Raw genomic sequence first — 13455 nt, forward strand, 5'->3', positions numbered from 1 at the left:
TTCTGCAGCCGGCATGAGTTAGGACTAAAATGATCCATTTTAAAACCTCGCCGGTAAACATCAGTGCTTCACCGTGCACATGCATCATGCTTGTATCAAATTTGGTTACGACCGTGTAATAGAACACCACAACATGAGAACACTTTACACGGCATCTATCTTACCTATACTGGACTCTTCAAAAGAAATTGTGGTCGAGGCTTTCCCCAAAGCATTGACTGCCGTCACATTCACTTTGTAGGGGAAGCTGGAGAAGACCTCGGGAAAACGTACACGACAGCGATTCTTGTGGTCTGGATCTTTCTGCACCTCCAGTGAACGCTGGTTGTGTCTGGAGAGGAGAAGGGAAATGAGAAGTGAGGAGCAGAACATTACAATCCTCTTTAGTAGGAGATTCTTTTTGGTTGAAAAAGAAACGCTGTTCAGAAGAATGTGGAGCGAGCATCACTCAAAGCGCCACCTGTTGACTGGCTGAGCTGAACGCTGTAGTTACCGACTACTCCTGCTGTGAGTGTCTCCATTGTCCTCTTCATCTATACGGCTCTCTATTCTCTGTTTCCACTAGTCAACATTATTCAAACAGAATGACGTCGGTGTTACAAACTTAGTGAAGGCAGAGTCCACCTGCTGAGGTGTGAGCTGTGGGACTCTGTGATCTGGGTATATCAAAGAGAACCTGAGGGAGACAGACTCGCTGCGACCGAAGGAGAGAGCAACATGGTATTAGTTTTCTTATAAACCAAATTTATAATAAAAAAACGACACTTTTTTTGACTGAATGATGTGGACTCTGGTTGCCTTGACATTTGGGGCATTTCCATTCTTAAATCTAGTTGAATACCCTGCAGCGTTTTTGTTCAGTAAGGTCAGAAACAGGCCACCAATACGTTTTGATGGTAAAATGTTTGAAATCATACATAAATTGGGGCCTGTGACAGGGATAGAAAATGTCCAGAATACACCAAATTGCAACATTTTAAATGCCCCTAACCCCCCAGGACTTTGTGTAATCAGCGTTTCACCTCCCTTTTTCAGGTTTGAGCAATAGATCCCTCAAAATCTTTGCATGTGCGTCCCAATAATTGCGAAAATAAAAAAAAAGAATGCATACGACGTGGTAAAACTTTAAGTCATGCCATTGAATGTAAGCTAGGTATTTGCATGACACACCAATATATATATATATAGTGATCTAAGCATGCAATTCCAAAAGTCGCACCCAGACACGAGACCAAAGCACTTACTGTACGTCGACTTCGAAGGTGGTGGGGATGTACGTCGGGTGCAGTTGGTGCCAGCTGCAGTAGAAGCCTTTCGGGTAGGTGTTGGATCGACAGGTGACTGTGGGCTCCCGAGGAGGAACTAGAGAAAGAAGAAAAAAAACAAAACATAGGGCCGAACCGTTAGCTAACATATACAGTGCATTATATAATTAAGAGTTATGAGTTTGAGAAAGAGGCTTTAAGAAAAGAGACATACCAGAGCGATATCAAAATAGCACAGCTCACATTAATCAAATGCAAAGCAGCTGTGTCTAATTAGACGTTTCCTCATTGAATTATTCAATCTTGATCGAGTATTTCATACATGCCAAGCGTCACAGTTACTCATTTTAAATTAAGTTGCGTCTCTGGTTATGTTTTATGAGATATGCTTTTAATTTGTTTAGTTGTGATTGCTTGTGTTTGTGTAATAATTTTTTTTTAATTACACAAATAAATTAAAGTTAGACTCATTAAGAGGGAGGGATTAAGATTGATTATATACCTGCATGCTAAAACAACTTCCTTTCACGGCATCACTTATATTTTCTATAAACCTCAAGCTCAGGCAAAGATTGTGTTAAAATGGATATCTAGAGTCAATTTGTATTGAGAGGCCATCTTGTGAAGAGAATGTCAGATCAGATTCAAATCAATATATCAATCCTGCTCACTCTGTCACCGGGTATATCTGCTTCCTCTTGTTTTCATCTAATGACTGCAGCAGGGTAAAATGTTGTGACTGCAGGCAATTATTTTCAAATTGACTGTATTTGCATTGATTTTTGCACCCTAAGCCGCCTGCATGTTGGAAGAGGAAGTTAATGGAAGAAGAAGTGACCTGAACAAACATGTGTTACCCGGGACAAATGTTCAACAATTCTATCACATTTAAATTATTTAAGAAACCGATTAAAGCATAAAGCGATGAAGAACAGATCTGGAGATATTGGAGAAAAAAAGAAGAAGAAAAGTCAAGAAGCCGGGAGGGAAGAGGATGTGTGGAGAAAGGAAGGATGTTGGAGTGGTAGAGCAACAGAAGAATAAAAGAAAACGTGATGTTACGCCAACTCTGGCCTCCTCCAAGATTAGGGTTCTTTTCTTCACGGCTAGTCAACCGCGCACTCGTCTACCACTCCCCTCTTTTCCTCCCCATGGCTTCCTACCTTACTTACTTACTTATCTCTACTGCATGTGGCGTACAGTGAGTGTACAATGCAATATCACAGAAACTTCATTCTTTATATTCTGTTTTACCTATAAAACATTTTCCTCCTCTGTATTCTGATCCCAAATTCACCCTCTTTTATTCTTTATCTTTTCTAGATCTAAGTTGCAGCGTTTTTCAATTCACATATGGTGCTTCATTTGGTTAGGATTTCTGCAGTGTATCACTTTGATAATATGGCTGCATCGGACTTTAATTATTACATATGGGATAGCAGCCAGTAAGCATTATATACTCCTGATAAGATATGTTGACTGATAACAGCTACATTCACACACATTGATTCTTCATTTATAGCCAGTAATGCACACCAGAGTTGAATGGGTGGGATGGGTTATCCTGTCTTTAGGAGCCACGAACCCATTCAGTGTGGACATGGGAAAAACTGCATGAGCTGCTCAGTCGAGCAGGATGTCTCTCCCCTGTGGGAAAAGGGATCGCTCCCAATGTTTTTGTAGAATAGGAGTTCTAGGGTGTGGCCAGAAAAAAAAAGAAGGGTCATGCTTTTACAGAACAGTGATGAAAGGAGACCCTACCTTGGAGAGACTATTTAAAATAATATTTTCAGATATTTTCAGTAGTTCAGGTATAGTTTCAGTAGTTTAGGGGTTAAATTCAAGGGATGAAGATTTCAAGATATGTGACCCTGGAATGGGGCTGATGAAGTAGTGCTTGAAGCTCTATTGTGAATGTCCTGAATGTTGATCTGGATAGAGATTGAATGACATATAAAAAAAGTATACAAAGTGTGTATAATAATCCAAATTAGAAACTAAAACCAATGAGATAAAGTAGTTTTCCCTGTATTCATACCATAAGTTTGGAGTGCATTATGATTACTATGGCTATACAAAGATCTATATAATAAGTAAATATAATTTGAAAAACTGAAATTGAAACTTTGGATACCAAGATACATGTCCTCAGTGTGTGAGATACAAAGTTAACCATTAATGTAGTGTTATGATGTTACAATTGTTATCCTATAATAAAGGACAGATCCTCCTGAGCACCGATCTAGAAAGCTATGCTGTTGACCAGAGATATCACCAATCACAAACAAGTACTTTTCTGGCAAAAAAGAAGCAACAATTTCGATGTGTGAAAAAATAAACAGCGGAGAAAAAACTGCACGAGTGGAAAGGCAATCCCCTCAGGAGGGGGTTGGAGTTACAACAAGCAGATGGAACAATCCACGTCGACATCACAATGTGTTTTCTTGCTGGAGCACCAGAGAAATACCCGAGGCCCAATTCATCCAACACGTCTCGAGTATTCCTCTCATCACGGATGATAATATCGGTTAATTTGCATCCAGTTGAGACATTATTCTGCAATGCGTTGTAGTTTCAGCACTAAGTAAGTGTTGTCTTTATCTCAGCTTCCCCCTGAGTTGCTGAAGCTTCTCTCATAGACGAATAATATGGGTAATCCTATGTTTTGTATTTACGATGGCAAAATAAAACAATAAAAACATTTCCACAGATTGTAGCCAATTCCTGTCTAATTATTTTGTAATAATGATATCGAAACATCCCTCAAGGAGTATTTGGCAAACACTCTCACACTCAATCAATTGACTCCTCATCTGAGAACTTCAGTCAAAGTCACACACACACACACGCACACACACACACACACACACACACACACACACACACACACACACAAACACACACACACACACACACACAGCCACAAGCAAGAGGTTGGCTTGATTGGCTGCTATAGGGTCATTTCAGAGTCACGCACAATAAGCTGTGTTTAAGCGGTCACCACAGCAAATAATTAGCCTGTCAATAATACCAACGAGGAGGTGCCAGGGACGACATCCAATCACACTCAATTAATCACAGAGACTAATTGGGGCCATCTCAATCAATTGGCTCCTCATCTGAAAACTTCAGTCAAAGTCACACAGACCCACACACACACACACACACACACACACAATGGGAGCTGCAGGTATTCCTATCGGCTTTTTTCGAATTAGACGTGATCAATCAAACCAGCTTATTACAAATCAGTTCCATGATAACTTTGCGGTTTCAGAGGGAAGGCGAAGGAATACGGGCATGAATTGATGTGTGTTCACTCCTTGTTTGGAGTGGTTTGTTTGCACCCCGGAGTGTTTACTTCTTTAATTTAGTTAATCTTTCCACGTGTGAGGGGCTTCAATCAAAACCTCGAAGTGCAGGTCACTGGCAGCGCACTGTTTGGGCTCCTCCAAGGGGACTGACGTGTGTGCTTTGTTAGGAGGGAGACCGTGAGCCGAAAAAACAGTACTACTGTATGTGTTCAAGGAGACAGATGTGGACATCTGACTGCCACGGTTTAAAAGTCAAGCAAAATAGAATGGAAGTCATTTGGAAGTCCATGTGATTTAGGTTTACAAGCCCTGGATTGCTTGAGTAAATGAGTAATTGGTCCCATTTGATGAAAGTGTCTTAAGCTAATTATTTAGCTGCCATTAGACACAGCGTAACTTAAGTGCAGCTTTGAACCTGTAAGACGGAAATAGCAAAACTAAGCAAACTGTTTCAGAGGAAATACTGTTGTATGAAACGCCTGAAGGAAAAAAAAAAAAGAAGGAAAATCAGGATAAGAATGGAGAGGAGATGAGACAAGACGGCATTCTTTCATCAGACTTTACTAATCTAACCTTGAGAAACTTTCAGACACACAAGACGTGAACGTGCACGTGGCGCTCGGTTGCCTCAAAAACATCAAATCAAAACGCTGTCTTTGGATCTAATGAAAATGCAGGTTGAAACAGGACGGAGAAGACAGGATGAGAGGTAATGTGCCTGTTCACAAAACAGAGAACAAAGACTATATGAATATTAAGGTACATAAAACAACAGCTCAAATTAAAATGTCATTGTGTATGTATTTGGTGAACCACCTCACCTGAATCAGTGGCAGACAGGACACCGCTCATGAATAAATGTTATTTGAATCAGTGCACCTTTCATCATGTGGTTTGAATTGCTAAACACCTTTTGAGAGCCTCATGAAACACGCACCTGCAAGTGTGCACACGTGTGCATGACCGTAGTGGTTAGTGGGGTTACTTTTAAATGCTAATAAGTCAGAGATGCAATTTACTGAAGTCTGTGGCTCATGAATACCGAGACCAACAAGAAAAGAAAAGAAAACACTTTATTCATTAGACCACAATCGCAAAACCAAAGCGGAGCCCTGATTTGGCACCTGGCTTTAAATCTCTTTCAAAGTTGTCACCGGATTTAAAATTCCACTTCTTTTTTATTTTTATACTTCACGTGTCATGCAATACGCTGCGTGACACATTGTGCTCAAGAATCCACACGTGAACGCAGAATCTGTTCATGAGATTAAAGGCTTTTATACGTGCGTAAGAGGTGAAATAAATCCTGCAAAGCGCGCTGTCACACCAGCCCGATGCCGCACCACACGCTACTGTGCTTTGCTCGAAAGAAACTGATATTGCAGTTCTCTCTCTCTCTCTCTCTCTCTCTCTCTCTCTCTCTCTCTCTCTCATATAAGCCATACTTTTTCTGCTGCTGTCCCACTATTCTAAACTTGTCACACAAAACTTCTGCGACTCACAAAAGGGGATCTTTGCCACAGAGCGGCGTGCACAAACACACGCACACACACATGATGAGGGACAAGGACATTCAGTGTTGGTGTCAGCCGCCTCCCTGTTGCTTTGTGTGCGTTTGTCCGTGTGCATCACTGTGTGTGCGTGCACGTCTCTCTGTGCCCGTGTGTGTTTGTAGTGGATTATCTTGATATGACAACAAGAACGAATGCCGTCTCTTCCCATTTCTCCATTGACTAACTTTTTTTTGATGTTGAAACGCTCCCGAACCTTCCTGGGTCCGAATCCCTATTCATGCTGTCTTTCACTTTTCCCTTCCATGATGAGGAGTCGAGCTGACGAGCCACAATCGTTTGCTGAACGCAGTTAAGTGTCTGAATAGCAAACCAAGGGACTGCCAATAGCGTACAAATCCATTCATCTACGGGTCCGTCTGTCTATCCATCATGCACTTCTCATTTGGTTTAAAAAACACTTTCTTCGTATTAGACATTCTCCGGGGGAAGATGTGGATCCTCTTGGATTCGGTGCCACACTGAATGGCATAACTCGTTCAGGCAGATGGCTTCGGTCTCCGCTCGACTCGGCCTGCCAATGCCGGGCTCGCTGCATTTTAGATTAGCTTAGTCATGTGTCATGGGAGAAAGAGGAATGTAAATAAATCTGTTGGACAAAGTCAAAGAGAGACGCCGTGGTGCCTTTTTGTCCAGACCAGCTGTCGTGGTTAACTGTAATGTAATTGTGGTGTAATATTTTTAATCCGGTGCTCTATCCCAAAGCATGATGTGCACATTTGTGTGTAAGTGTGTGTGTGTGTGTGTGTGTGTAGGAAGATCAGTGCTCGTACTGTAATGCAAATATGCAATATTCTGTAAAACTAATTAAATTGGAAGTGCACACATTTGTCTGCACAGTATGTGGACTTGCAATGTGTAATCAAAAGCATGTGCCAGTCAGAGTGCCAATTAAAATAAGTATATCTGACGGGTGTCTTTACACCATCAGCATAAACTTGTGTTAAAGTTGCTTTGACTGTACATCACTTCATATCCATTTGCCTTAAATGCAACAGGGCATATTTGACAGCTTTTGGATCCCTAGATTTGTCTCAGAGACTTGTTACATATGTTACATATTTGCGAGTGTGTCTGACCTTTATTGCGATACTATTTCATTAAACATAACTTACAGTCTAGTTCGCACGATCGCTGAGATTCTGACTCAAGAATTAAAACGCATCAAGTGATCTTTTCTCTACTTTCTACCATCCAATCTCTCTTGGCTGGTCCAAAGCTGCTCTTCAACATAGGGGAGTGTAAACGGCAGCGAGTACACACACATGCACACACACACACACACACGCACACACACATGCACACACACACACACACACACACACAGTGCACAAAACAATGACGCCCTGGCATTCCTGGAATGTCTCTGGACCAATTGGAAACAGCCGCGTGTGAGAGATGAATGAATGAAAGAAGGATGAATACCTTATGAGAGCATCAGGAGTTGATAAGTGAGACAGAGAGAGAGAGAGAGGGACAAAGACCAAGAGAGACACCAAAAAAGGAAAGAAGAAAACCCCAGAGGTTAGTTTGAATACATAAATAATCATAACCAAGATGGCAAGATCAACAACAAAAAAATAAGATTTCTATCATTTTCAATGAACCACAATTTCCCTTGAAGAAGGCAGCAGAGAGGTATGAAGAGAAGGAATTGTTGAGAGGTTTGACCTCCGCAGCTCCGTAGGTCAGACACAGGAAGACGACCATTACACCCCCCCCCCCCTGTCTCTCACCCTCCCTCATACACAGATGCTCACTTAGCCACCTGACATCACAAATCTTTCTCAAAGCTCGGGAACAACATCTCATGTTTCACAGGAAATAAAACAAGATTCCCGAGCGGCTTCGCACCTCGAAACACAATCTCACCTCGAGCAGACTCGTTTGGACTTTTCCAACCGCTTCCTTCCTCCCGCAAAAACATCTGATGGAAAAGAGGGTTTCATGTGGTGGATCCACTCAACAGTACATGAGCACATGCATACATTTGAGTTTTGGTTTGACAACGCAACTATACGGAATGGAAAACTTTTTTCGTTTCCAAAAAAAATAAATCATTAAATCATTGCATACTTGTTGCATTGAAGAACAAATGCAAATAAAACGTAGCTGCAAAGTCCAAACTGCATTCTGGGAATATTAATTGGATTGATTTTTGAGAGACAGCTATTATCTCTTCGAAGGAGAGCAAATTATTTCACTGCCCAGTGCTCCCTTCCCACTTGTCTCTCTTTCATTTCCCTCGCTCAATCTCTGCCATTTTTCAATTATTCCATTCATTTTCTCCCACTTGTTCTTTATCTGTACTGTTCAATAGTCATGGTAATGAATACTTCACATTTTAATGCAGCTGGAGAATAAAGCTCTGTATATAATGAGGGAAAACAAAAAAACACATCAATAAGCCAACACTTCTTCAGAAGATTAAAGGCATTTACAGTTTTGTCTCATTTCATATTGATAGTTGCATGTGATCTGGTGGTCCTCTGCTTAACTTTCCCCAGACCTCTGCACAAACTAGTAGCACTGAATCCCGAAGCTTATGAGACGCCTGCCAGGCATTCCTTTCGTGCTACTTCCTTCTTGCGATATTTAATTATTATTTGTCTCGACAGGGCAGTGAAGACTGCCAGGAAAGTTGAGGAACAGCACAGTGCCACTCATGAGTGACTCGTTCATTTAAAGTAATCTTCTTTGTGAAACAGGGAATTACATTTCTTTAAGCCGTGGCCTCACATGCCTTGACCTTTCTCAGCACTTTGCTTCAATTCCCTTTTTTTTCTCCACGAAATCTGGCAACGGCCGTCCCAAGGACAAACAAAAGCAAACAACATCCCCGGAGAAGTTTTTAGATTTCTGTTATTGAGATAAATAATTGATGGGCACGATGGGGATTCAATGGTCTTATACTCCCTCCGAAAAGGGCTCCTGGTTAAGGCTAAATTGCCTTTCTCAGAGGCACTGCTGCAGGTCAAACAGGGGATGGAGTCTAGCACTGTGTTACTCTGTGAGTAATACAGGGTGACACTCATAACCTAAGGCATCAATAGTAATCGTCTTACACTTTCCAAGTGGAGGATGGAGGTCAGACCAATTATTTCCCTCTGCTCCTCCCTTGCCACATTTGACAATCACCTTTTGTGTCAGGTGCCTTGTTGAGTCACCAACCCTTTCTTTGTCCCCCCCCGTTATTGTACTTAAAGGGGCAACGTGTGAGACCTGGCAAGAATTTGAGTTGAAAACATCATTAACGAAATCACAGTGTTATTGTTGTGTCCGAGCTGTCTTACCAGCTAGGGGGGTTATCAATAATACATCCACGGCCAGTGTGCGTTTCTATAGTTTGTTTATTGGATTAAACCAAAATTGGCAGAAACGTCCAGCTAACATACAACTTCCAGGTAGTGGCACTGTCAACACAAAGACGGCTAGCGTAATCTACAAACCGCCGCCGCACGTTAAGGTTACAACGCTGTTATTTTGACCAGCGTCCAGGTTTCAGCTGCTTGACTGACGTGCTTGTGTATTCTTACCCTGTTGTTAGTAAGTAGTTAGCTTATTTAGAAATCTTTACAACTGATGACGGTAAATGCAGATCGTATTGGTACCAGTATGAGAGGTAAAATACACATTGCACCTTGAACAAAGGAAACACAACTCATTTTCTGCCCCAGTTCCGCCTCAATAACAACTTCAGGGATTTCAAGTGAGGCCGAAATACGGGAACATCACCCTGATGTTGGACGAGACACCTGGAAAAAGCTGCAGGGGATGGAATAAGGAAAAAGCTATTGAGGTTGAGGTAACGCCAGCATACAAATGAAGCTAGAAATTGCCATTTTATCACAGAAGCTCCAGTCAGTAGGCTACCACCAGCGTTTTACCAATTTTGAAATTTTAGTGTGTTAACGCTGAGTTGAGATGTCTTTAGTCTCACTAAGAGGTACATCTCTGTGTCAACTTGGTAATAATAGCCCGAGGCTCTGTCACTGCCGCGACAATTGCTTCTCAGCTGCGGTGTCCGTGTTGGTGAAATGAGTGACAGGCTGGGATTGACCAATCAGAGGTGTCAGTCGGCCACGTGCACAACCAGCTAACTGCCATCACTCACACGCGGAGAGAGAGATGAGGCAGGCAGGTACCACCCGAATCCCCAACGTCAGCTGACTGCTTTAAATTTAGCTGTCAGATTCAAAGCTAGACAGAAAGACAGATAGACAGGGCGACACAGAGAGAGAGAGAAATCAAAAGTGTCTCAAATATCGAAAAGCTTGAGGCCATTATTGTGAATTCAGCCAGCTGCTTTGTGCGGGAGCCCTCTGCGCTGTCTACATACACCGTGTTCTCTTCATGGAGTTATGAAAGGTGTCGTTCTGCACAGTCTGAAACCTTCAGACGCACATATATACTGAGAGAGAGAGGGCAAACAGGCAGCTGAACACACACACGCATGCACGCACGCACACACACACACACACACAAACACACAAACACACACAACGAACAGAACTAAACAACACGGTATCTCCTGCAGTTCTGTTCACCTTGGGGCTATTACGACAGTTATTCTTGGTAGCTCTGTAATGCTATTTTAATGGAATGTTTGCATGAGACTTAAAGCTACATCAGGTCCTCCACACACCAGCTGTGCACTAGCCAATCTAACCCAGGCCCCCAGCCAGCCATGCTGGAAGATCTCAACAGTTTGCAACATAATACAGAGAGAGAGAGAGAGAGAGAACGAAAGAGAGAGAGAGTTGAACTGCCTGCAAAATGTAACTCACCTCAGCAGTATCCACAAGAAACGGCTTAGACCAGTGCCATTCACATAATGCATGTGTCAGTCAATCAGTGCAAGTCTTTCAATTCCTTTTTGGTATGGCATGCTGCTTCAATTGAACATATTCAAATCTGGATCCACAGGGGAAGCTGGAGCTTTTGACCTGAGCGGGTTCAAAAAGCAGCACATCTGTAAAACAGGCCTTTTTCTCCAGGCAGTAACACAGGACTTTCAACCAGGAGATCAGTGTTGTTGAGTAATTCTGAAGTGACCACATGTTTATGTCATTTACTTAGTTTGTGTATACTTAGGTTATGTTGCCTCAACATAATGTTAAATTGTTTCCCCGGTGGCGGCGTCATTTTAAACATTACGTGACGTGATGGTGAGAGGTTGTGGTAACTTCACCTACTTATGTGAGATCCATGTTCCCTCCTTCTTAGTCACCTGACCTCCTTCTTTGCTTCCTTCATAATGACTACGGCCACTAGAGGGCTTTGCCACTTGAACATACATTTCTAATTTGGATCTTCCTGGGAAGACCGTCCCATGATGATACGATGAAATGTCGTCACTAACAAACTGCGAAAGGGTGTAACTGAAGCTTGTAGTGTTGTTCAGGGGTTGTTTTGAAAAGCTTATCAGACACATGCTGTATCATTAAAATAAGACAAGAGAGAATATCTCCGTGTTATTGCAGATGCTGAAATTGGATGTGAACTTTTCCTTCAGTTGATGAATTCTCACTCTGCATCGCAGCTGTGATTCACTGCTTGACAACAAGGTGTAGACCTGACAGCGAGGAAATGACTGCAATGAATGAGTACGAAGAATAAAGGATGCGTCCCCAATCTAATGCGTTGTAAAGATTTTGTGAAGATTACAAACGCAGATATGGCAATCATACAATTCCCTCGTCTTTGAGAGGAAACGTCGATAACTTTTCACTCCTGGAACGGGCGAGGAGCCGCGCTAAATTGAAGCAATAAAGCAGATGGGAGTCAGTCTACATGGTTAAATGAAGGAACTAACAGTGATCTCAGTCCCTCAGCAGGCCCAACCATCACAGGATGCTCTCATCACACCTATCCTCTGAGTGCCGTTTGGATTTAACAGCGAACAAACAAAACCATTTTTGAAGTTTTTTTTTTACCACCCTATTTATATTCCTCTCGGATTTCAGCCGACTCCACCTCTTGAAGTTTGTGATATCACAAAATTGAGGAGAATTATTTTTTTATTTCTTTCAAAACCTTAGACCCTTGGGGCTTTGTTTAAAGTAAATGCGTGGCCCCATGTGACATGTTTGCAGTTCAACCAGTGAGTGGTATTCCATTGCCAGATTAGTATTAGAAAGCATAATGTGTAGTTCTTTTCTCCTCCACTTCAGTAGCATCAAACTGCACACTTTCCAGTTTCATTCCCATGTGTATTATGGAGGTTTTACAGAGGGGTATTGTTCATATAATTCATAGCCTGATTTATAAAATACTTTATTCCAAAAACATGGTGAAAATGTATTCGTTTTATGGCTGTTGACAAAATTCCCCAAATTCCCGTCTGCAAAAAACCCTCTGACTCGAATATGTCAACAAAATGAAATACATTACATTTTATCCAATGTTTGGATTTCTGTTCTGGAAATGTATTAGCATATTTCAAGTTACATTTTCAGAAAACTTTATTGTATTTCATGGTGATATCTATGAATTGATTTCATTAAAAAATCCTATTCACCTAAGGCATCTTTTTTAAAGCACCCAATGCTCACATGGAGAGAGAGGCTGAGAGGGGAGAGTACTCTGTGTGTCTTGTCATGCCTTCATCTCTTTTATGTCCCATTTCTAACTACTTTTGTCTCCCTAATCATCACTTTTCATCTCTATCTCTTTCACTTTATCTCAACCCTCTTTTTTCTGTGGCAAATTTATATCGTCAACCAGCTTCAAACTTCCCGACCTATCATTAGTTGATTACAAACTCCTTCATTGGCACAGCGCCTCTTACAGGGCCTTGAGGTGGCAACCTGTCATTATATTCAGTCTTTTAGGGTGTCAGATTGCAGAATCATGTGTGATTGTAAGTGTGTGTGTGTGTGTGTGTGTGTGTGTGTGTCACTTTGAACATATTCCAGGAATAGAAAGTCTTTTTTATCAAGAATTACTAGCCGATTTAATTCTATCCACTTTTACTGAGCCAAATCTACTCTATGTGGGAATAAAAACATTCAGCGGGAGGGAGGCAGACGGTGAGAGAGGGGTGGCGGGGAGGGGGTTTAGTGAGGGGTGAGGGGGGGGTCAGAGATTAAAAGCAAGGAACAGAGCTAAAAAAGAAAGTGAGTGGGCAAGAGAGAGAAAAAGAGGATAAATGACATTCATTGTTCCTTCCTCTTGCTGTCAGTTCTCAGTAATGCTAATCATTAGGCTAATCTGACAGGATGGTACACACACACACACACACACACACACACACACACACACACACACACACACACACACACACACACACACCGTGTCCCCTAG

At 41.9% G+C, this 13455-nt stretch overlaps 1 protein-coding gene across 3 annotated transcripts in view; it reads right to left on the reverse strand.

Annotated features, from left to right (window-relative positions):
• cntfr (ciliary neurotrophic factor receptor) overlaps window positions 1–13455 on the reverse strand; it is a 190161-nt gene that overhangs the window by 27257 nt on the left and 149449 nt on the right. For all 3 annotated transcript variants that reach the window (XM_034546966.1, XM_034546967.1, XM_034546965.1), the window contains 2 exons: window positions 1245–1362; window positions 165–331 (listed from right to left, as the gene is read on the reverse strand). In XM_034546966.1, the coding sequence (XP_034402857.1) occupies window positions 165–331; window positions 1245–1362 (285 nt within the window). The remainder of the gene's footprint in view (window positions 1–164; window positions 332–1244; window positions 1363–13455) is intronic.

Source organism: Cyclopterus lumpus, chromosome 12 (genome assembly GCF_009769545.1).
Source record: "Cyclopterus lumpus isolate fCycLum1 chromosome 12, fCycLum1.pri, whole genome shotgun sequence".
Taxonomy (NCBI): Eukaryota; Metazoa; Chordata; class Actinopteri; order Perciformes; family Cyclopteridae; genus Cyclopterus; species Cyclopterus lumpus.